This window comes from Platalea leucorodia (assembly GCF_965183815.1).
Source record: "Platalea leucorodia genome assembly, chromosome: 4".
NCBI classification, from domain to species: Eukaryota; Metazoa; Chordata; class Aves; order Pelecaniformes; family Threskiornithidae; genus Platalea; species Platalea leucorodia.
In genome coordinates this window covers 118,681,988-118,707,625 of record NC_138826.1, presented here as the reverse complement: position 1 = coordinate 118,707,625, position 25,638 = coordinate 118,681,988, and the positions used below count along the sequence as shown (strand labels likewise).

The 25,638-nt window shown below is 38.0% G+C and overlaps 1 protein-coding gene across 4 annotated transcripts in view; it reads left to right on the top strand.

The window, feature by feature from the left end:
• Positions 1 to 25,638, top strand: part of SEMA3D (semaphorin 3D) — a 143,898-nt gene that overhangs the window by 63,517 nt on the left and 54,743 nt on the right. For all 4 annotated transcript variants that reach the window (XM_082308691.1, XM_082308690.1, XM_082308689.1 and 1 more), the window contains exons 3-7: positions 912 to 1,072; positions 13,673 to 13,735; positions 15,463 to 15,582; positions 19,740 to 19,833; positions 23,163 to 23,291. In XM_082308691.1, coding sequence (XP_082164817.1) covers positions 912 to 1,072; positions 13,673 to 13,735; positions 15,463 to 15,582; positions 19,740 to 19,833; positions 23,163 to 23,291 — 567 coding nt within the window. The remainder of the gene's footprint in view (positions 1 to 911; positions 1,073 to 13,672; positions 13,736 to 15,462; positions 15,583 to 19,739; positions 19,834 to 23,162; positions 23,292 to 25,638) is intronic.

The following is a 25,638-nucleotide window of genomic DNA, read 5'->3' as shown; positions in this document are numbered from 1 at the left end:
AAGTTGGGGTTGTTCAGCATTGAGAAGAGAAGGCTTCGGGGAGATGTTATTGTGACCTTCACTATATAAAGGGAGCTTATAAGAAAGATGGAGAAAGACTTTTTACCGGGGCCTGTAGTGACAGGACAAGGGGCAATGGTTTTTAACTGAAAGAGGGTAGATTGAAATTGGACATAAGGAAAACATTTTTTATGATGAAGGTGGTGCGACACTAGAACAGGTTGCCCAGTGAAGCTGTGGATGCCCCATCACAGGAAGTGTTCAAGGTCAGGCTGGACAGGGCTTTGAGCAAGCTGATCTAGTGAAAGATGTCCCTGTCCATGGCAGGGGGGTTGGACTGGATGATCTTCAAACGTCCCTTCCAATTCAAACCATTCTATGAATCTATGATACCTGCCACATCTAACCACTCTTTCCTGCTCCACTCTTTGCTGGTATTGACCTTTTTTGCTGCTTTATATGTAGAGCACTAAATATGGTGACATGTTAATCCTTGATCACGTGTATCCATGAGTATGATGATATAAACATACATTAGTTTTCTTACAATGAAGGAAAGAAATACCACATATTTTGCAAAGATCTGTCTTTTTTTTTGTTTCTAATTTCTGTTAAATTTCTGATTCCTTTATGTCATAGAGATAACATATTAAGAAAATTTCTTACAGAAAAATGTTTTGTGAAAGTAAATATTACCCAATTTGGAAGTAAAAAAAAAAAAAAAAAAAACCAAAAACAAAACAAAGAAAACCAAGGTTAACAGGAACTGTATTATGACCCTGGAAAGACATGCTCTAAGACTGCAGTTATCTCACCAGCATGCTCCATGCTGGTTGCATATATTTATAAAAGACACCAATGAGTCATATGTAAACATTTTGATTATAAAGATTTTCTTCATTTTCCCACAGACTTGCTGCTTTCAAACAGCTGCATCCCATTCCTGGGCTCAACAGAGGGGCTTGATTTTCGGACCCTGCTGCTAGATGAGGAGAGGGGCCGGCTGCTAATCGGGGCTAAAGACCACATCTTCCTGCTCAACTTGGTTGATTTAAACAAAAATGTAAAAAAGGTCAGTTTATTTTCCACAGAGTTCATCTCATAAGTTCAATTTTGTTCCTTTTTCTCTTCCTTTTCTTTTTTCTTCACTGCATAACTGGCAGATTCATTGTGCAATGACAGGATTTGATAATCTCACCTCTTACAGTTATACAGATTATCTTAAATCAATTGAATTTCTCATGCTATATGATCTCCTATGAGACGGATGAAGATGCAAGAGGTCAGCTACCGTGGAGGAGCCCTGCAGTGCATGAAAGTAGCATCAAAATATCAGCAAATAGGCAAAAATGCAGCTCAGAGTGTTTGCTTCTTAATTTCTCTGCTCATGGTCACCCTCCTCACATAAAAGCACTTGAAAGAAGATAACGGAAGACAGCTCTTTCCTTGCTTTCTGGCATCACTGGGATTACTTTACTGATATTAAACAGAACAGAGGCAATTTGGATGGTTTAAATTATAGTAAAAATGTTAGTGGCAATTTTAATATTAACATTTGTATTAATATTTAGAATTACTAGTGATAGGAGAAGCTTCCACTGGGATCTACTGTACTCCCTTGCCCATGCCCTATGACAATATGTTAACTCCAGATAATAACATGGCAATTTAGCCTTCAATATTTCTAGCAGACACAATGAACTGGAGCTTTTGTAAGCACAATTGACTGCTACATGTGAAAAACAGATGCTTGCACAGGAACACACATGAAAACTGCTTTCCTGCTTGTTCCAGATATGCTACTTACTGAAGAAAATTTAAATTCTCAGCTGTGTTTGATATTTTCTTTAAGTACCAGAAGGAGGTTTTAAATTACTGTGTTCTGCTGTCCGCTCTGAAGAGGTAACTGACCCTGAATTAATACAACTGCAGCACAGGGGCTTAACAGGTGTAACAGGGAACTATTTTGCCCCACATGTTTGAGTGCAACACTTGCTGTCAGTGTATAGAAGAGATACAGTACCAGGCTGAGTATCTTATTTCTGATTTTAACTTCTGCAATGCTCCATATGCCAGTTTCTTTAAAACTCAGATTCTGAGCATTTCAGGATATTTCTTCCCTGGGATGCTTTATCAAACACTTAACTTGTGTCTGCCATCTCAGTAGTTTACTCAAAAACCAGCACCTCCTCAGGATATTGCATTAATATCAGTTTTATTCATATTGCAGATTTTCAGACTACAGATTGATTTCTGGCACAGGCTTTCTGTAGAAAACAAATTTTGTTTGTGTGAAAAGCAGATTTCTGTTTCTGTGGGGTGCTGCTTACCTCCTGAGAGATGCTGAGAGCTGTCACCTCCCGTTATGTTCAGCGGGGCTTGATTAGTTCAGAGCTTTCTGGAGGCAGTAGCACCCTGCGTGATCCTCCCCTCTGTCCAAGCTGGTAACATTTTCCCTTTAGCCAAACCACCACTGATCATTATGGATGTTGTGCTTTCCAAGAAGTGCAGAACACAGACTGAGCCAGGAGAATTAGTGTGCAATCAGACAGTGCCATTTAATAGAGATACTGTAGAGCAAAGACTCACTTTATATTGGGCTGAAAATTTGCATTTGGTAAGCTGAATAGAGAATATATGACTACATATCTGTCGTAACCTGAAAGGAGGGAATAAAATATATAACCACTTGTATATCTGGACTAAATAAATGATTGTCTGCAGGTTCAAATACTTTTAATTCTTAGTTTAACCATCCAGGTCATCTTTAACTTTTCAGACAAAAGACAGAGAAAAAGGTATTTAAATAGCTAAAACTGACTGAAAAGCTCTGCAAAGCATCCTGGTGTGCTATTTTCCAAGATCTCTACGGGCATTCAGCAACTTTATAAACTTATCCTTTTAGGTAAATGCCCAGGTAACATGAGATGATATCACACGAGCATTTCTCTTTGGTTCCTCTGTGCTGAGCTAGTAGAAAAGTGTTTGGGGAGGGAAGAGATGAGATGAAGGAAGTTGCGTGAGAGGTTGTGTATAAATCTCAGTCACTGACAAGGTCTCAATGCTAAAGGATTCTCTCCAGTAGCAGCGAAGTGTCAGAAAGTAGCATTTGCCGGCACTGTGTTTAGACTGACCATGGTTTGGGTTGGCGCTGGGCCAGGCGGCTCGCTTCCAGGCCTTCCCGGTGCGAGGAAACCACACATGTCGGGACTACAAGGGTCTGAAGTGTGTCCTTTGTACTGCTCTGGAGTAAGAGTTGTCTGGAAAAAAAATATATCTGCTTATATGCAGCCACTAAAATGAGAAGTAATTGATTGGAATATTAAGTTTCTGCCTATAAATGATATGTTTATTAATGACTACGAGGGAGGAAGGTTAAAAGACAGGAAGTTGAGGGGGGTAAGAAAGAGAGGTGTAAGAGCTTTGAAACTAAAATCTAAAATTGTGCATAGTTTGGGGTTTTCATTCTTTAAAACAAAACTGAACATGAACCGTAGAATGTTCTGTGCTGGGTAGATTCAGATTACTTTAAAAAAGCTCTCAATTTCAGATATTTGTTATAGTAGGAACTACTGATACACTAAAAAGCCAAATTAGGATCCCCAACAATTTACTCTCAGAAAATAATCATCTGTGGATATAATTCCTTGGCACGATTATATTGTAGAGTCTGATGCTCTATATTCACATATGTCTGGAATAGTATGCAAAGAAACATCAAAAGCATTGTATACTTTTCCCTTATTTACTGTATACATATATATCATTTAATAACTTCCTTTTTGCAACCTAATTATTTACCTAAATTAGTTAATTTAACTTAGATATATTAAGTTATGATTTTCTTTCCTGGTATATTTTTCCTGGTGAAATAAATCAATAATTCTTCTGGAGTTCCAATTTCTTAAATCATTGTAATTTTTATTCAATTTATTGTGTAATTGGTTGAAAACTTCCTTAGCTGGCAGCTTGAAAAAATCCATCCAGTTTCCAGTGCTTGCAAACCTTATTATAAAACAACAATAAGTACCATAGTATAATAGAAGAGTCCTCCAGAAAGAAAGACAAATGCAGAAAGCTAAAATGATTGCACTCTAATATCTAAAGCTTAGCCAAGGATAATCATCTTTCTGTAGCAGGGATATAATTTCTATGAACTTGTCCTGAATAGAAGCCTGTAGCTCGTGTTGCAGGAATAGCATTATCAACTGCCATAGTCTTTTCTTGAAAGATCCTTAGATGCCTGACAAGTGTTGCAAGCTATTTATAAACTGCAGGATTTGTGGTTCCTTCTTATGAGTAAAATAAAGATGTTCAGCAAAAGAAAGCAGAGAAGAGCAGCGACCTACATACAGGGCGTTGCAAATGTGGGCAATAAATCCAAAGACAACTGTGCCATAAGCAGTAGAAGTGCAGTGTAAAACAAACAAGCAAACATATTTAGTAGCATGAGAGGCTGGAAAGCTGGAGAAGAAATTCTATTGGAATCCTAATCTCTGGGATCCTGCTGGAAAGATTACTTTGGTACATAGAATTTTCTTGTGAGTTTGCCTAAAGCCTTTGTTATTTTACTCCTTAAACTAAATAAATACTAAATACAAAATGTTGTCAGCTGGGTGAATGCTTATGAAATAGCTGCAAAGAAATGGTGCACCTTTGTGTAAGTCCTGTGCTCGCTAACAGTGCAAGCGGGGTTATATGTCAGCACTATTATCACTGTGTAATCCGCAGCGCGACCCGCCCATCTCTGCAGGAATAGGAATGCTATCAAGGGCTGACAAGCTTTTGAAAAGCTGCCAACCTGCAGGAGCTGTCAGTGCTAGAAGACACAGCCACATGTGGGCCAAATAGATAAACATGTCAGATCCCCAATAGCAGCTTTGGAACAAGTTGTTTTCATCTGCCCCAGTGTGTATTGGCACAGGGTCACAAATTATTGTTGCTTGGAGCATCCTTAGTTTGTAGTTGCTACTATTTTTTTGGCATTACCGGATGCAGCTGTCTTGTGACTTACCCTTTATGCCATTTTTTTATTGATTTTTATCTGTATTTCACAGTAAAAAATACATATGCATATATATATATATCAGCTGCGTAAATGCTTATGAAATAGCTGCAAAGAAATTCTGCACCTTTCTATAACTCCACTGTTTACCAACAGTCCAAGTGGGGATATATGGCAGCACTGTTATCACTGGGTGATCACCCATCTCTGCAGGAAGGGGAACATATATAGAAATACATACCCATATTTATGTAAAACAGCACCCTCTAGATATAGGCTGCTCATTCTATATGTCAAAGGAATTTAGCTTTCTGCCTGTTAGCAAACGCTGTAGACTGTCTGAGGGTGAAGTTTTCTTGACCTGTGAGAAGAAAAAGGCATGCCAGAAGGCATCAGTAAAGGCCAGAGTCACACGGAAACCACTGGAGATATGTAAAGTTCTGGAAGTGGGGGCGTGAGGACTGGAAAAATCTGGAAAAAACCCAGTGGAACTGGAGGAGGATGATCATGAGTCCGTCTGGGATCATGTTGGTTTGTCCTCAGTCTCTGTGAATAGAAAAAGTTCTAAGAAAAGAAGTAAGGTGAGGCTGAGATTTGACACAGGCAGGGTTTGACCCTCCACACATGCAAAATTAGCTCCCAGGCATTAATGCATGCTGATGGCCCTGCTTTTGAAACAAAAGAAACTTTTCTGGGTGCTGCAGTCCATAGGATATTCATTTCCACCTTTTTTAGAGTATTTCTCTTCCTCCAAAAATTAATAGAAATAGAAATCATCTTACCTATCATTTACAATAAAACAAGACTGATTCTACTGGGTGTCCATATAGTTTAGTGTCCTGTGCCCAAAGATGGTCAGCAGTGGGCACTGAAGGAAGAGTGTAAGAAGAAGCTATAACAGTGCTTCAGGTTAGGGACTTCCAGAGACAGAGGTGATAACTTCGTGCTTGCTAGACCTTGGAGAACTCTTATCAGTGAGCTATGTAACTCTTATTTTGAACCTCTTTTGGAGTCCATAAAATCGTTTGATAGACTTAAATTTAGGCACCTGTGTAGACAAGGCGGAAGCTTTTAAGCAGTGTTTACAGACACAAAAGAACAGACAGGGGCAAGATGTGAGGAAAGCAGTATGTAACCAGAATGACAGCAATCCTAGGTGGAAGAGAGTGTCTCTGTTATTTCCTTTTGCATTGTTGCCATAAATTATGTTTCCATAAACATCCGCTGTCATTTTTATGTTTTACCGATATGTTTAGGTATAAAGAACCACCAGTATCCTGCTCTCTGAAAACATTTGCTCATATTGGGCTTTGACTTTTTCAAAGGTAGGATTTGTCTTCAGTCTGCAGTGATAAACATGTCAGGAGCAATGCCATTTACCCTAAAAATCCTGGTGTGTGGTTTCCTTTTAGGAGAAACAGACGGTAGTCCGAAGTCTGCTGTGGTTGCATTGTGGAAAATGAAGTGTAAAAGCACTGAAGCCTTTCAAGATTTAATCCAGTGAAAATGAAATCAGCATCGGGTCCATTTTCTTTAAGCTTTCACATATGCTCATAACATACACATGAAAATGCATTTTTCAGAAAAACTTTAAGTACTGAAATCATTAGCTACTTCTTAAATTGTGTTTGAGAATGGATCACAGTTTAAGAGAACTGTGGCATGTGGAGATCTCGCTTTGTCTCAGACAGATGCAGTATAAAAAGCCCATTTGGTTCTAATAAGAGGTTTCACTCTAACTGCCACCTGCCAAATTTAAGCTACCAAAGGTCTGTGAATGTGTCATCCAAATACACAACTGTTATTTCCCTCTGACTTCCAGTGCATTTTACTCAGTTTGACAGCAGTGTGAAAATAAAGAATGCCATACACTGGCACTTCCCACAGTGTTGTAAATCACTCTGAATTGATCCTCATATCCTCTCCCCCCCCCCCCCCCCCCTCCACCCACCGTGTCAAATTATATCTTTCAGAGATCCAATTTTCTGCTACTATGAAATAATTGGAGTTGGAAATTCCTGTCAAATGTCTCCCTGGATGTATACTTCAAGTATAGGAATTAGTGTGTCAGATTTAGGAAGACCTGTTGGAAGACGGAATGTCTGTGGCAGTTAAAATAGTAAAAGAGATTTAAGAATACATTCCTGGCTTTTAGGGATCTCTAAGTATTTCTGAGGTAAAACTGTTGAAAAGAAAGCTAGGTAGAAAAATCTAACTCCGAAGACAGCCTAGTTAGGTTTCAAATACAGGGAGAAATTCAGATAAGGAACTTAGATATATCAACTTCCTTTGTTTGCCGATGACTTTAAAATAGTGAATTCCAGACTACACTAAGTACAGTGGGAGCCACTTATAAGAACTGCTTAGGGTAAGCTTCCTCTTAGGATTTGTATATGAGAGCAATCTGTCCAGTTCCCCAAGTTGTGGACTTCCCATACCGGACACATGAATGCAACAGATGTGAGGTATTTAGAGAGCAACTGGTATACATGCATGCTATGCTAAAATCAGCTCATTTTCCCATTAATTAAAATACTCTTTGTTTTCAGAAAAATAATACTAAAAAAGCATGAAATTCTTTCCAGTGTTTGTTGGGAAATTCAATAAATTTCTAGTGCTTGCAGTAATTTTCAGTGAAGTGACCCAGGGTCAGTATACAGAAGTGACAAATGTCCTAGTTCTCAGGAAGCAATCCATGAACACCCACTCTTACGGTATTGGGCTGTGATATTTATGATATTGTCTTATGCAGTAGTGTGACAGTCTTATTGGATCACTGTCGTATCTTTTCTCAGTGCTCTTTGATCTTACTGTTTTTCTTTGCTTTTCATTTTTCAGCTATGAATTACTAAGTTCATAAAAAAAAAAAGAAAAAAAAAAAAAAACATGTCACATTATTGTCATTTTAGTGGTGGGAAAACTGAGACCTGACTGTCACATATAGTAGAGCAATAGCAAAACTGGGATTAGACTGTCTCCTGGTTGACTTTGGTGTTTTTGGATCATGTTGCTCTCTTTACTGTACCCACTTTATGGTCACATTGGGCTAAGTCATGAATCCTTTTTTTTTGTTTTCACTCAGGGGAGTACTTTCTTATGGAGGACAGTTTCTCAGGGGGACTATATTGCATATGCCAGCGTGACAATGAGTTTACAGCTCAATCTGACTTTGTTTTTTGGAAGCTGCAGTTGGGACTGTCTTATGGGGAATCTACTCATGCCAATGAGCTTAAGATTCTGAGTTATGGTCTACATGATTCACAAAGCCTTAATGAGACATTTTGAGGCCCAGGAAGCTGTAATTTTATTGCATTACTTCCCTCAAGCATCAATATAACAAAAATCTGGTACATAGAATAAAACAAGGGAAGAAAGCAAGCTTTCTCTTGCTGTATCAAGTTAGCTGTTTAAAATCAGTGTATTTTCCTCCAAGTGCTTCTGCCAACTCTTATTCCTTCGAAATGGGAAGGAAGCAATGCCTTTCTTCACAGGACTCCCATTCAGCGACTGAGTGTTACAAGACATGCTGATCAGCTGATGTCCTTCACTCCAGATACGGACACATCCTGCTGGTGCTACATGTACCACTAATAAAACACTTTGGGGTTTCTCGTACCAGAGACTGTACTGATAGAGAAGTGCTGAAGCACGTGTGCAGCGTCAGGCATGTGAGAAGCTCCAGTGAAACCCCCAAGGCTGCTGAAAGCCATCGACCTCAGTGGAACACTCAAGTGCTTGCTGCTGGCGTGAGCATGACTATCTTGAGGGCATGAAACTGGAACGAGTAATGTTGGTCACTTGGTCTCACTCCTTGCTATCACCAGCAACTACCTCATGTAGCAGTTATTCCTTTCATAACCTGGTCCAAATCTACTGTAAGGGGCCTTGTGGGGTACTTCATGCAACTTCTTTAGCAAGGTCGTTGCTACAGAGCAGAACCCCGTTAGTCTGATATTTCAGATTTATTTATTTTTAATCTACAATCTATATTTATTTATGACCAGTTTATACCCATTTCCTCTGACTGTTTATAATTCTGGTCTTTGTAGCCCTTTGATTCTTCCTGCATAATATTACCAGTCTTCATTTGTATTAGTGATGCTTCCCAACTTTGTGTCACCTGCACATGTTGCAGAGTACTGGGTTTTTGCCAAAGCTACTGAAAGGTATAGAAAATAGGATAAGCTCTGACGCTATTTCTTGAGGAACTCCATGAGTAACTTTCTACCACAAACTTTTTACTTATCAGACCATTTTTTCTTGTAACAATGCCTACTTTTGCCAGCTGAGCTAATCAGTTTCCGCGTGGCAGCTTACGAAATACTTAATTGGAGCCCTGACGAAGAGGAGCTCTACCACACAATGCAGGATGCAATTCAACTATGTTACTAAAAAAAGTACAATATTAGGGTGGAATAACAGCTCTTTACCAAGTTATATTGTCTGTTGTACCATACTTCATTTTCATTGGAAACTTAAGTTATTCCGTCCCTAACTAAAAATTTGTTTTGAAGCCTTGCAAACAGATGAAATAAGACCAATAGGCCTCTAATTTTTTTAGATATCTTGTGTTACTCCTCTTTTGTATTGTGACAGTATGTAGTATTTTCCACTCTTTTGGTAAAGCCTTGCATCATCCCAGATTTAGTATCTTCATTAGAAATGATTCTTGGAAAAGCTGTAATTTCATACAAGAGTTTCTGTGGAATCAGAGTTCACTGTTTTATTTTTGAGGCATCACTTCCCCTAAGGAATTATGGTCTAAGTGTTAGCCTAGGAACAAAATTGGATAGAGAAAGATAGATACAGAAAGATGAAGAAAATACTTGCTTGTAACCAGTATTGTTAATTCATGACAGATGGCAGCTGAAATGAAACTCTTAGAAGTGAGTCCAGCTATTATTTATATATATATACAATGATATATATATATATCATCCATGCATCAATTTATTTATGTAAATAATATATTTCTTTTTTTAATTTTAATTCACTTTTCCCTTTTCATTCCTTTCTTATAGTAAAAATGCATGTTTGGAGGAAGGAAAAATGTTACTTTTAGAAATTACTCCGCTCCTGATGTGAAAAGGACCTTTGTGGTCTTTAATGTTTTGTTTTAATCAGAAATCAATTTCCAACTACCCTTTAAAGTGATACCTTATCTGTCCTACACTTATGCACTACTTAATTTTGTACTCCTGGGAGGTTTTCTTTCACTCTGCTAGCAGAGAACATACTAACTTGCATTTATTATGAGATTTTAATTTCTTTCCTGTTGCTATATTTGAGAAAATATTTGTAAAATAATTTAAAAGTAATGGTAAGGGTTTCTTTTTTATTGGGCTATAGAAGATAAAATCAGGAAATCATGACAGTAGCAGACCTTTGGAATTTTGATACGGATATTTTGCAAGGAAAATAAACTGAAGATTAAGAGAAGAAAATAATCCTGTTTAAGTATATAGTTCATGTATTTCAACTAGTTACATTCTTACCTTAAATTCAGTAACCCCACCTAGGTATTTAAGATTTCTCCAGACATTTCAGATACAGATGCAACCATGAAATATATTATATATATAATTTGTGCAGTTTGTAACATGAAATGATTATAATTTTATATGGCAGTGGTGTTGTCACCATTATTATGTATTCTTTGGTTGTTTGGGGTTTTTTTCTTTCTTTGAGGTTTTACTTTTTGAGGAATTTAGGAAAGACTGTTAAATAAGATGTTACCATAGTGAATTCAGCATGTGAGCTGAAAAAAGTTATGAAAAAAATGACCAATTTCAAAGCATCAAACCATCTACAAGCTCAAAGATTTGAAATACAAAAGAAACAACTGGAGCATCTAGTCTTACTTTTTGCATATTGTGAAACTAAGTAACTTGTCTGAATAAAATATAATACTAAGACTTAATTTCACCCCCTACAGAAAAGTCAACACAGATGCATGTGAATAAGCTTATGCATGTGAAAATTCAGTGAGACTATTTTACATGTGTAAAGTTACTTGTGTGTCAGTGTTTGAGGCAACTAGACCTCTGGTACTATTACACAGCATGTGATCTAATAAAAAATTAAGTTTATGCTTTCTTGCTCACCACATTGGGTCAGTATTTATTATGCAATTTTCTTGACCTATTGCAATTTAGAACTGACAGTTTCTGGGAACCTCTCATTTCTCATATGGAAAGCAAATAAATATCACTTTAACTCCCCCATATGTAATTGCAAATTGATTTTAAAGTTAGATCACTTAGCTTCACTTTTCATTGTCTAATGTGGCCTTGTATAATACTAAATACTGAGGCTGTTGAGCAGCCAGAAAGTAAAACAATTGATTTTTTTAATGATAATTAACTGTGGTCAATTATCATAGAAAAGCGGGGTGTGTCTATCTCAGCCTTGTATGACAAACACTATTTCCCACGAAGGAATCTGGAGAAGAATTGAGGGCAGAGTCGAGTCCATTAATATGTGTAATGCCTTCAAGCAGATGTCTTTGAATGTAACTGGACCTCCCAAAGCAGGGATCCCGTTCTTCTGTGTAGTTGGCAAGGAGAGCTGGGCATTTTCAAAAGCCTACAGAGGAACACCTTGTCTACCTAACTGGATACCTAAACTTTGGCCAAAAATCTCCAAAAACCTTCAATGACCTCTAGCCTTCTCTGTTACTGATACAGGGATCTTGGGCAGGATTGCGCATAAAGTTTACGTACAAGAGAACTGAATATCAGATCTCAGCTTAAGTCTCTTTGGCCAAATGTATGTGGAGATCCATGATCTTATATTCCTCCAGCTGTTCCTTTTCATCAGTTTTTCTTCACCAGCGCCTCTTAAGCCTCAGCTCTCCTCCTTCACCCAGTGGCACTTGCGCCAGACAAGTGCTACAAGAGACACTCATCCCATGTTCCCAATACTTTCCTCTGTACTTGTACTGGCATTGTACGCCATGTAATCCAGACACGCTGCATGGCTGATTTCAGATTGCGTTTTCGTACCTGGATGCTATCACGACATCATTCTGAGAAAATGCTCTGGGAAAGTAAATTCATGCTCCAGCGCTGAGATGTTGTTCTACTGCCTTATCTCTGACTTTAAGTGAATATTGCTGTAAAGGGTTAAGGTTTAAGTAACTTACTTACTTAAAATACGTTATCTTTACTAAGAGCTTCTAATCAGAAAAGTAACTGTAAATTCACTTGAGAGGAAATTAATTTCCTTACGGAAAGGCAATACATCCATTTTCACTGGGAAGAGAAGAGGAAGAAGTGAAATTAAAAGACTGTTTCCAGATTGAGAGGAACACTGACTGTAGATTTTGGACAGTGATAAAGCTGTTTGACAAAGGGCACTCTTTCGCTTTCCTTACCGGTGTGGGTCTAAGCCTGGTATGTGGCAAGCCACATTCTACAAGGTGCCAACAGCTGGGCAAAGGAAAACAGAATATTACAGCAGTTAACTCCTCTTGCATGTGGTTGAATTGTGCATCCTTCCTTGATGATTATTTTTTTCTAATGCATATTATAATAAATCATTATTTCTGTATACTTCACTATTTAAGATTTTATAAAGTGTCGTTTGAGACTCACCACTACTCTAAAGCATCTGTGACTATTAGTAATCTGCATACTGGTTCTTGGGACTTGAGGCAATTTCCTAACCAATATTTGCTCAAAAATTAGTGTGATTTGTTGTTGCTGTTATTATTAGTCATGAGAAATGGTTATAGCTTTGTCTTGTCAAAATAAGAAGGAAAAAAGATCTATGTTTAGCATCATGATTCTGGAAGACTTTATATTTAGCTTCTATTTTGAATTTAATAGAGCCAAACATATACTCAGTAATATCCAATTTTGACTGTTTAATTGAAATCAATGAGCCAGAACCTGAGCTGTTGTTCCCTGATATTTCTTCACTAACATAATTGAGGTTACAGTAACTGATAGTAATTTGTCATCTGGCTCCATCTACACCAAAATCTAGTTAATAGAATTCTGCAGTGAAGAATGAAGCAAAGAGTGAAAGAAGAAAGAGAAACAGTAATAATACATGCTACCAATTATCTAAGGTACATGATTCTCCTCTAAACTTCTATGTAATTTTCTCAGTAAACTCAGTGTTGATGGGTGACATTTTTAAACCATGCGCTATTGATTTCTGTCAAATGTACTTTTTGTTCTGCAAATTTCCCTTAAGTTACCTTTAGTTTTTTGAACAAAACTTCTTTTCATTTGAAAATTGACAGTAACAGCTAAGTATTTTTTTATAACAGTTTTGCCAAGTTCACTGGACCAAATTCACCACAAATGCAATTTGCCTTGTTTTGCAGTCAGTTTAGTTTAAAGATGATTTGGCTCACCGTATCTTTGAGAAAAACACACAATTCATAATGGTGACAAGGTGTCACATCGACGAGGTACTTTTAAAAAGTACATATAGCCAATGAAGAAATGAACAAAGAACAAGGGTTTTGATTTAAAGTCTTTTCACTTTTTGTAATGGAACCCTGTATTCAAAGTTATGTTCATTTCCATTTACATGAAAATTCCGTCAACATGCATAAATCTGTTTTAACTGTTCACTTTGAATGAATAGTTAAACTACAGTCACAGGACAATTTATAATATTCATAATCTTTGTCTTATTTTAACTGTGTTACAGATTTACTGGCCTGCAGCAAAAGAAAAGGTAGAATTATGCAAATTAGCTGGGAAAGATGCCCATGTAAGTATGGTATATATTTTTTTTATTATTGCTGAGAATATTATATATCTGTGTATTTGTTTCTAAATGCACAAAATGGGTTAGTAAGCTCTTGTTACACTTTTTTCCTGAACTAATGAATTAAGTGCTTTTTCTTCATTTAAAAAAATCTTACACTTCTATTTTTTTCATTAAATGTTAATGCTTCAAGAAAAAAACATTCAATATTGCAAGCAACAATCATACTAAGCCATTCTTGTATGTAATAAATGCCATTGAGAGATGAATAGACTTTACTCTGAAATGTATCCCAGGCAATACTCCTCTGAAGTCCTTTCATTCCCATCAAACTGCTTCTTTTTTCTTGGGAATATCCTGAATGTAACTTCATTATAATTCATTAATGAAACAGAGTAGCAGAGCAGAGTACAAATTAACTTAATTTGCAGACAGCTGCAGTTAAGATTAAAACAAAATCTCAGACTCGTTAGCTTTTCTGTGGAACCACAAATCTTCGTTAGGAAGTATATTTAAGGTGCATTCATATATACAATAGAATTTTCATATCTCTTTTTCATAGCACAGATTACATCATGTGTCTAGAGCTCACTATAAATATAAACATTTCCCGGCTGTATAATAAAATCTCTTCCTTTTCTCTCCACAAATCTTGTCGTTTCTGTCCAGCTTGTCTGTTACCAAGGTGGACTCCAGCTCAAAACATTCTCTCAGCTCTCTGCCTGAGGAATTTCAACTTTTTATCCTAACTTATTGCTACCCTTATCTTTACAGCAGACAAAAACTAAACAACACCTCTGCTGAGCACTGGGAAAATTCTGATACTGGTCAATATGGAGGATTTGTGCTGATCTATTTCTACGCTAAGACAAAAGGAAAGGGACCAGAGAGGGGAAGGGGAATATTTGTTTTGGACATAGATCATAAATATCTCCTTTTTGCTTCCTGCATTCTCTCTGCAGCTTACCTCTCACTTAGGTGTAGGGTGGTAGCTTGAACATATGAATAGCTCTTGTGTATTCTCTCCTAAGTACCTTGTTGTATGTATATGTATTTATTTCATTTTGGGGAAGGCTGCAGCAAGCCTTTCCTACCACCCCATGTGGCACCCTTGCAGCGTGCAGCAACCGCCTGTGCTACTTACCAGCAAGGACCAAGCCCAGCTAGAGCCAGAACTGACCCAAGCATCCCATAGGACTCAGAAATGCCCAAATAAAAGTGACCAGTGGGATGTGGTTGGTGCAAAGAGAATTCACTCATACACAAAACATACCCTTGGAAGTATGTTGAAGCCTTTCAGTCCACCACAATGATTTCTATCGTGTAATCTTTGGTGTTAAAGCTTGCACAGAACCCTGAATTGGGAGCAAAGGCAGGAGGATTTGTAGCCAGACTAACCCAGTGCCTCTCTGACCTCTGCCCAGTTGTTGACAGGGGTTGTTTGCTACAACACAGGCTGAGGAGATAGCCTTCAAACTGTGCTGTAACCACATAGCTTCTCGTGGCTGTAAGCACTATAGCAGGCTTGCAAGTCTGATTGATGAACTGCCTAGTAGATAGCCACTGCAAAATTGTAGCTGTCACAACTTTGAACTATTTAGTAAACAGTCTCTGCTACAGTAGTTTTGAGTTTAAATACACCAATAATATGGCTATAACCTAGTACAATATATAATGTGAAAGAGAAGAATAAACATGAAAATTAACCTTCCTCTTTCTTTTCCCAATAGACAGAATGTGCCAATTTTATCAGGGTTCTTCAGCCGTACAACCGAACCCATGTTTATGTCTGTGGCACAGGAGCATTTCACCCTCTCTGTGGATACATTGAACTTGGAACTCACAAAGAGGTAATTTAATTTCCTCACTTCTCTGACATATCAAGGAATAACCCTCATCTTGTTTAGCATTCATCATAGATTGGAAAATACTATGAGAGTGTGTAAAAAATGAACTGACAGCAGCTTGCATAAATAACAGGGTGGATCCTGCAGGTCAGACGGGAACTCGTGTTCTCACATTTGATATGTGCATATAGCTTTTGAACAAAGCACTTTCCTCAGTAAGGCTTAATCCACGAAGTTCTTCAGAATGACACTTTTGTATGATTAAATAAGAGAACATTTAACCCAGATGTCTTTCTTTCTATTAATTCATTTCTGCACATACATTCTGCTTACACACACACAAATGCATGCAGAGTTCAAGATGACACTCATAGTTCTATTTTTTAATGTGTATATACCCTTGGTCCACAGAGATGGTTTCCTATGCCTTGTGCATGACAGTTATACAGGGATTGTAAATGGTCTCTGAGCCTGAGTCCAAGGACAGCACCTCTGGACTTTGCAGATGGTTTGCAGTCCTGTCGCTAAGTAGATGTTGGTTATCCCCCATCACTAGTGGCGTATTCCTGAACTGAAGTTAGCAGCTGATTGGTCTTCATTTGCTGGTGACAAAGAAATCTCTGTCCTAAGTGGCAAATGTTTGAGACCTATCCCCCACAACAGAAGCATTTTGGTGTTGTGTCAAGCAGCCACTTAGTACACAAGTCTCTTTTTAACTCCTATATGTATAACACCTTGGCTATATTTATAACACTGGCTCTGTTCTCAGACGGTGTCAAGATGTGACCTGTCTGGCTGCTTGCCTGTGGTGCAGGCTTCCTATACTGCTATAGAAATAGCTTTCTCTTTTCTTTGGGTCTCAGTGAAGTTCTAGAATACAAGAAATGAGGTCTAATGGTATGTTATTAAATGTGATAATCTGAAATATGTACATATTGGAGTTATTCTGACATACAGAATCAAGAGCAGACGCTCACCAAAAAAAAAAAAAAAAAAAAAAAAGAAAAAAAAAAGAAAAAAGTTGTTAATGCTTGTCCAGGCTGAGACCCATCATTATATTCCGCATAATCTGTGCATTGGTTGACCAGCCCAGAGGGGCTGCCTATGTCACAGAAAACTGAAGCTGCCTGAAATCTGTATGGTGACGTTCTTTCCCTAATAAGCCATTAATGCTCCTGGTATTGTTTGGTATATGCTGTATAATTGGGCTTGCAAAGAAATAATTTTGTAGGCTTTTTTGCTTCATTGCTTTAAATATTCCAGTTGAAGCAACTGAAATTTTAGATCCCTTGTATCTTGCTGATTCCTTAGCCTGAATGATCAAATACACAGCTGAACTGAACAGAACAGTTCTCAGGAAGAGTGTAAGTAAGGCTCTGGTTTACCTCTGGGTCATTAGCAAGATGCCTTATTCACTCTACCATTGCACCTCTAACTACTTCATTTGTGAAGGTAGTTTCCATCAGACATTATGAAATTATAGATTTGGTCTGATTGCTCAGTCCAGCAGCCAGTCTAGACAAGGGGTCTGTCTCAATTAGACGTGACCAATTACCTTATGAGAGGAAATGGAAGAAGAATCCTGGTATTGTATTTCCTAATCCCCTCACTGTCTCCCAGTCCTGCCTCTCCTGCATTCCTCTTGGTTGCTCAGCTGCAGTGGTAGATTGGACAGTGTTCAGCACTACTCATGCCTCTTCTGATGGTGTGTCTCTTCTACAGTCTCCTACTGAATTAACAGCTTTGAATAACATCAGGCATATTTTCCCTTTCTTTCTTGGACCCCAAACACCTAACAGCCACTGCCCTTGCACTGCCTCTCCAGATAAATGTGACAAGGCAGGAGGGTGCTGAGGACAGACCCATTGATGTGAATTTGATAGACAGCTGAAAATGTCTCCTGGTTGTAGGAACTGAAGCCAGGAGTCCTATGTGGTAATTCAAAGCACTTTTATTACAGATCCATTCTTTTAGGGTTTTTTTTTCTTTCTTTTCCCCTCTTTTTTTTTTCTTTTTTTTTTTTTTTTTGTCTCTGGGTTATAAGAATGGATAATGGATGTTTGGTAATTAGAAACCTCTACAGGAAGCTGTGGGATGCTTGGGAGAGCCAGGGCCTGAGATAGCCTCATGGAGGCTGCGAAACCAGGCAGTGCCCCGCTGACCTTTGAAAGCTGCTGGTGGATCTGCCCAGTGGTCTGCTGGCCAGTGACAGTGCTGTGAAAACAGAGGGGAAAACAGTGTGGATCAGGTGACTCAAAACCACAGCACACACTGCTTTTGAAGCAGTACAAATCCCCTACGGGATCACACAATTAAAGGGGATTAAAGTCCTAGTTTTGCTACTGCTGAAGTCACTGCCAAAACTTCTCTTGGCCGGTGAAGAAGAGGTTTGGCCTGGTTGGTGCTGTTAGCCACAGCTCTCCAAGGGACGCTCTTTTCTTTGAAAGCTTTGTCTGAAATGAAAGCAGGAGGTTAATTCTGTGTGAATGCCTGGTAGTATCCATTAGTTTGTCTGGGTGAAGTCTGCAATATTTGATGTTGATCTATAAAGCCCTTAGCCCCCTGAGTACTGCTGGACTTGGAGACAGCCCCTTTGCATGTGATACAGCAAGAATCCTCTGAGCAGCTCAGGATTGCACATCTTAGAAGAAAGGAGAATGGGACACTAATATAGCATTGTCAGTAAAAAAAATGCTTAATTTTCAATTTAGTTTTGTCCTTGGTGTGCTCTGATCCACTTTAGCCTGAGAATTTAGTTTACCTGATATCCCACAAGTTTGGGAAGATAACAAGGGTTGTTGTTTGATGATTAAATTCTGTTTTGTATCAGCCAAGATTGCTGGAGGAAATGGATTTTATGTTCATAGATTGGAATTGATTTTTCTTTTCTCTTAGGGAGCTTAATTATTCAATATCCTGGGCTTTTGCCTTCTGAGTCTAGAGAGTTTAGAACACATCTCAATGAAATAGAAAGGTTTGGTCATTTATAATCTGATGTACATTAAAGATGAATTGAATTAATGTGTTGTGAAGTCTGATCCTATGTGGCCATCGTTGGGCATACTTAACTTAATTTGTACTCTTTAGTCCTCTTGCAAGATGGAGGTATAGTAACAAATAATTAAATTTACTTCACCTTTTTTTAAGTAATTGTTTAAATCATAGAGGTGTTTTTGTTTTTGTTTTTGTTTTTGTTTTTTTTTTAATAACTTCAAAAGTTATGTCTCTACAAGACAGTAAACCCACGATTACTTGATTCCTGGACACTAGTGGAATTTTAAATAGCACTGTAGGTAGGAGAGGATGTTAACAGTACTTGTGTAGGAGATCTCTCTTCTCTGACAGCAGCAGAACTCCGAAAATCAGGTCTCTATATCTGCAAAGACTGTTCCTCTGAGCAATCAATTTGCCTTCAGAAGGACTCACTACAGGTTTCAGGTTAAGCGTGCTTTTAGGAAACTAATAACAGAAACAAATAAAAGCATTTTGACAATTCAAAACTATAGTAAAACTTCAAATTACTGCTTACAGCAATTGAATTGTTGATTACCTACTGAAAACACCAGAAATAGTTTTTAAATAATTTCTTTTCTTTACCTCCCTCTATACCCTGGTTCTGTGACCTAGGAATTAATCACAATGTATTTGGGAACTGCAAGAAAGGATCTATTCTGATATCTCTTGTATCATTAGCCTTGTTAAAAATAACAAGAGAGAGCATATGCTGCTTTCATTTAAAAGGGGCTGAACTGTGTCTGCCGCGAACATTATTCAGCAGTCCCTGGAGAAATTTAGGAGTCAGCCAGAATCCCTTCTGGGTCTCCTGTTGCAACACACTCTATCAGCACTTTCCCAAATAGAATTCAGTGCCTTTTAAGTACAATCCAGCTTTTAATTTGAGTAGAAATGAACAATGCATTTTTTTTTTTTAAATAATTGTATTTTTTTAAGATTTGTGTTTCACTATAGAGTGAACAGGATACGTTAAAACAATGGCTGAAAAAAATCCAGATATAAAAAAGAGACACAGACTGTAAACATCAATGCTGAGATGATGGCTGCGTGTTCTAATACACCTTCACTTCATATGTTAGCAGAACAGTTTGTCTGAGTTTTTCTCTGTGGCCACACCAGGATAATGAATATGTGTTTATTCTCAGGAAACCGTATTCCGGTTGGATACTCAGAACTTGGAGTCTGGCAGGTTGAAATGCCCTTTTGATCCTCAGCAGCCATTTGCTTCAGTGATGGCAGGTAAGAAACCATCAGAGCCAGGTGCTCCTCTCAGACATGTGATGGCTTTGTACATGAGCCTGGGGTCAGAGGCTCAGCAGATGCCATGGTTGGAGCTCCTCTGGTGTTAGTCATCTTTCCGATGCTGGTTAGTGCTCTCGGAGCTGAGGGAGCCTTCAGTCTGCAGACACCAAAGAGCTGGAAATGCAGCAACACAAACAGAGACATTTGAGCAGCTGCGAAGCCTCTGCCAGTTGAGCAGGAAGGCAGTTTCATCCTCACCCAGTCATTTCTCCTTTAAGAAGACAACAAAAAACCCACATGGACGAACAATGTTTCAAGCGCTTCTGGGCCTCTTTCTGCAATTATCAATATGTTCTGCCCTTTGAAGTCTGCTGACATCCACTATTTCCATAAATACATTTTTGCGGTTTCTATTTACTCGAGTAGCCACTTCTGAAGCTGGAAGCCTAGGAACAAGATAGCGCAAACTGCCTGCTGTGTGCATCGCAGCACTGTGTGGTCTGACATTTGGTGCCGAGGAATGTCAGCTTGACCTCCGGATTTCAAATCACTATAAGAGCTACTTTTGTCATGGTTTCGGTCATAGCTTTGGACAATTTTCATTTAACTTGTCCGTCAAGCATATGAATACAAGATAAGAGTGAAGCACCATGACATTTTCATATACAGCCAAAGAGCAGTGGTGACAATGCTTTGAAGTATCGGTCACTCTGTGTTATAAAAAGAATATGACTAATGTTCAGTCTTTATTCACAGATAATAAGATAGATGATTTGTGATTCTGACCCAACAGATGGGGCAGGACTTCCTTTATTAGAAACAATAGATTAAAGCCAGAGCTTATTCTTCTCAGGGACCCCTAGTATGGTTTAATGACCGTGAAGGCTATTTTTAAAATGGGATTCTAGAAACTTTAACTTTTTTTTTTTTCTTTTTTTAAAAGATGCGCTAGAACTCCATGATTTATTATTGCATTGGTTAATTTCAGTAGCACTCTAGTGCTTTGACTGCTGACTGTTAACTCTTGTGAAATAAAGAAGCTGCCGTCTTTTAGCTAACTAAAACATGAACTTCGGTACCTAAGCATTTTCAGGCTAGATAAAATTAACAGTCAGGGTATTCTAGTATCCCTTCTCTGACTGTGCCTGGTGTCAAGTGCTTCGCAATAATGTACAAGGAGCACTGTAAAGAGTTACAGGCCTGACCAGAGAATGCGTTCTTGGCCTATCTTTTGATGATTACTTTATTCCCAAAAGTACTAGGAGACCAGTATAGCTCATGGATAAGATACTGCACTGGGATGCAGGGGAGCTTAGTTCCCATCTCCGCCACTGATGAAAGGAATAACCTTTGGCATGTCCCTTCTCTCTGCCTAGATTTATTTATCTGCTAAATGGCAATGAAGATTACTTGCACCATTCAGAAAACACTTTGTAATCAGTTATACGTATATGAGCTAAATAATATTTCATTAAATTTTCACTCATGTATGTAGGTTAATACAACTGAGTAATTCTCATTCTTTGTAGAAATGCATAATCTGTCTTTGAATTCTACACAACATTTTGCCCCAAATAAATTCCACAGATAAATTTAAAAAGCTAGTCTTTTTGACTGAAAAATCACCTGCTCATCATCCATCTTCTTTTACAAATTACCACTCACCAAAACTGTTCTGTAAATAACTGGAACTTGGAAAGAGAGATACCAAAAGCTGAGAGAAGTCCTGAAAATGCCTTGTCAGCAGAGCCTGAGCAAGGATGAAGAATTTCTATTAGTCCTTCAGATTTATCGATCACTGAGTGCCTGTCAGTTAGCAAACACCAATTACTCTGCCCATTCCTCATTATGACAAATACCTTTCAGAATGCACTATTGTTTCTTTACAAAGGCGACACGCTGTCTGAAAGATGTGCTTTCCAATACTGTCATGCAAATAATACATAAGGAACAATAATAATGAGGAAAAAAGCTGATAGATTGTTTTTGTCCAAATAAAGTGCTTGTGGATCATGGGTTGTGGTTTGTTTTTTGGTTTTTTGTTTCTTTTTTTCCCCTTGATCTTATTTTTTTAAGTGTTCTTACATCTTTTTCAAATGAAAACACAAAACATCTATGTTGAATGGTATTTATTTTGCACTCACTCTCAATAAAGGCCTTCTCTCTAAAAGATCTTGTGAAATATTTCCACTCAGAGTACCAGAAAACCTGGAGAAGGAACTCCTGGAAGGGGATTTCTATGTATCATATACCTTTCTATATGATTATCATTTATGAATATGAACCTTTTTTCTTTTTACAAACTCCAGGGATTTATTGTTGCAAGTCATTGAACAAAAAACAAACTCCTCCAACCAATAAAGCTATCTTGTTATTTTGCAGAAAAAAGAGAATTGTAAAATGCACTGTGCAGTAAAAAAAAATTCACAGTGATGCTGTTCCTTTGCTGCTTTGTAGAAAAGTACCGAGATCTGAAGGAAAACAGAAAATATTGTGCAGTTCTTAAGATTGTGAATTTTTGCATTACCCACAAAGCTGGCAGAAGACTAAATAGTAACTGCAATTGCAGCAAACACACTGTACTCTATTACAGATATAGTTCCCTTGTGAGACAAATTCTGGCTCCCTTATTCAAGCAAGATGTCTATTTATTTTAGTGGGACCACTCGCTATGTTAAAATGATCATGATTTGGGTCTGTAGCCATATTTCTACCATTAACATGTAACATAGTTGGGAAGAATTCCCATAGTGCCTAAATTCCTCTTTGTGAATGAAGTGTTGGACAGAGATCCCTACACTAGGAAAGGGCCAAGCTGTGAAGTTCCTGTAGTGAAATATCCATCATGTTTACTAGCGCAAGCCCAGGAGCAGCACAGCCATCGAAGCTGTGGCAAGTCTGGGACAGAAGAGCTAGCTTGAATCAATAGATGGTCATGTCCTCACCACTCAGGTGAGGACCTCACCAGGTCCATGGTCAGTGCTCACATGGCAGGATGCTCCGATCAAATACACCTTTATAGCCTTAAGAGCCCAGCACCCATTAAAGCCTGGGGGATTTACCTTTCTGAGTGACTAAAAGATCTGAAAATTAGACTTGGACTCCTTTATTTCTCGGGCATATAGTTACAAATATTACCCTCATTTAAAGGTAAGTAACTTCACAGAACCCAAAATCCCATTAAGATATAAACTAATAATATTTTAAAACATTAAATTGGTTCATAGGCCAATTAAACGCAGGTGTGGTTCACCCAACAAAACACAAATAGTTTTAATTTTGTTTACCCCACAGCTGTAGAAACCCTATTTCTTTTTCATTTGCAGATGAGTATCTTTATGCTGGAACAGCTTCTGATTTCCTTGGCAAAGACACTGCTCTAACACGTTCTCTGGGCCCTTCTCACGACCACCATTACATCAGAACTGACATTTCTGAACATTACTGGCTTACTGGTAAGATCCCAAACATATGCTGTTGTCATTTGCATTGTCCCTGCCTCTCTAAAGTTAATAGCCCCTTTCTTATATAAATATATGTCCAGTAACTATAAATATAGATATTGTATCATGGTATCTTTGGATTACGTAGGCTTTTTTAAAAAAAGTTCAGTGGAACAAAAATGCACTTGAGAAATGTCACAGAGGTGAAAATGCTAATTAAGGAAAGAGTAGGGGCTTAAGACCTAATCATTCTTTCCATCTTTGATCTATACATCTGTATATAGTCCTGTAACTGGAATAGTACCATGACTTAAATGCTTCTATTTCCAGTCTTGTTGGAATAAATTTTTTTAAACCCTTTTTTCCGATCACTTGTTAAAAGCTGTTCCCTACAGCATGTTGAAATGACAGACTAGAAATTCCACGTTTATAGGTAGGAGGTCTTTTTTTTTTTTTCTTTTTCTTTTTTGAGGGGAAAAATACCCTTTGTTGCTGTGAGGATCATTTTAAAACCACTAAGGGCACCCTAAAATAGCTTCCCAAGGAAAACACTGCTTTTTCTTGCCTGTTAAAAAACATTCTGAGCTAGTAAACCCTCTAAAAAACTGGCTGCATTTACACCCAGCCATTCTCAAACCACACACAGAGTAACATGGAAAACTTCGCTCACAAGCTAACCCTGCTCAATTAAAGCATCCCCCTTTTAGCCATCAACTGTCTTTAAAGATGTGGCAACACTGGCCCCGATTCAGGATGCCTGTGTAACTATTATGGGTGTATTGTAAAGCCACAGGGCTAGGTTGTCTTCCCAGCAGACAACTTCTGAAAGGGATAATTTTGCCTCTTAACTCTTTGAGACCTTAACAAGACAAAGTGTTCTTTTTTCTATTATTTTTTTCCTACTCCTTCTCTCTCTTCTTCTAAGATGTTGCCTTACGTTTCTGTCTAGATGTAACTCCATAACCTCAGGATTTCTGCTGGGATATGAGGAGGAAAGGAAAAGCCACTTAAAGTCATTTTACCTTTCCAAATAGGAGCAGTCCTTTGGACAGAGAGAAAAATCCCACATCTGACTCTACTGACCTATCCCACTTTCACCTCCTGTGCTCAAAACCTTTCTTGTCCCACCTTTCCTAACTCCTGTCTCTCATTTTTACAGATCCCTTGCGCAATGTAGACCAGAAATGGGCTGTAAGCAATATGAACCAGGATGCGTCCTTCCAGCAGGCAGTTCTCTAACTGTAACTAATCGTGCAACTGAATATCCAATTTTATCACTGGCAGCCTGCTGATGCTCAGCATGGAAAGATGGTTGGGGTAGCCGCTTTCCTAGGGGATGCTATAATATCCTAAAAACAAAGATTTACTGCAGCGTGGTCCTGAGGAGCATCTGGTGTTATCATTAGTATAGATCCACCTTGATGAGCATTACAGGGTTCAGTTCCCAGCCCAAAAGAACTTATAGCTTAAAAGTCCAAACATTTCTTTATGCTATTAATGTTTCTTCATGAGCAGTTTGAGGCAAGGGAGCAGTACAAGAACATAGGATAAACTAAAGGTTTGAGAACTGTTTATGTTTTAGTTTGGAGGCTGGGTAGAGGGTGTCTGCCTTTCTTCTTTCTTTTAGATTGATTCATTTTTTATTCTGTTTTCACTTACAGTGTCTGCATTTGTGAAAGTTTTCTAAGGAGAATAATGTATTAATATGTCTGGGTTTGAAAAACAGCTTTAGTGTGTTAGAGTGCGATGTGAAAATTACCCCACACTGTATAAACACTGAAGACCCCATATATTCTTCACGTTTACCTTGTTTCCAGCCCTATAAAAAAACTACAGCCACGGTCTGTCTAAGACTTCACATACACAATCCACGCACTGTTATACTAAGAGGCATAGATATAAACTAGGTGCTTTTAATATTTTGAAACGGTCCTTTTAAGGTTGGAGAAAATTTTGAGTGCAACTCTAAATGATGGGATCATTTCTGCAATAAGCCATAGGGTAGCCAATATATTTCTAGTTTATTGTGTAACATTACTAATTACATACATTTGTGCTTTCAGCCGATATTGGTATAAAGAAAATATTTACTTGATTTCAGGTTTAAAACTCCCATCTCATCTAAATCCCCTCTTCCCTAAATCTACCACCCATTTACCAAGCATGTGTTAGACCTCCAGGAAAAGTTGTACATACTTGAGTAATTGTACAATTAGAAATAAATTATTTCCAGGCGTGACTCATGTTTTACTTAGGATAAGCATAAAATGAATAACTTGTTTTCTTCCAGAGCGCTAAGGAAGTTTCGCTATAATGCACCTTAATATTTTTAAAGTTTAGTCTTATTCTGTTTCTGGAA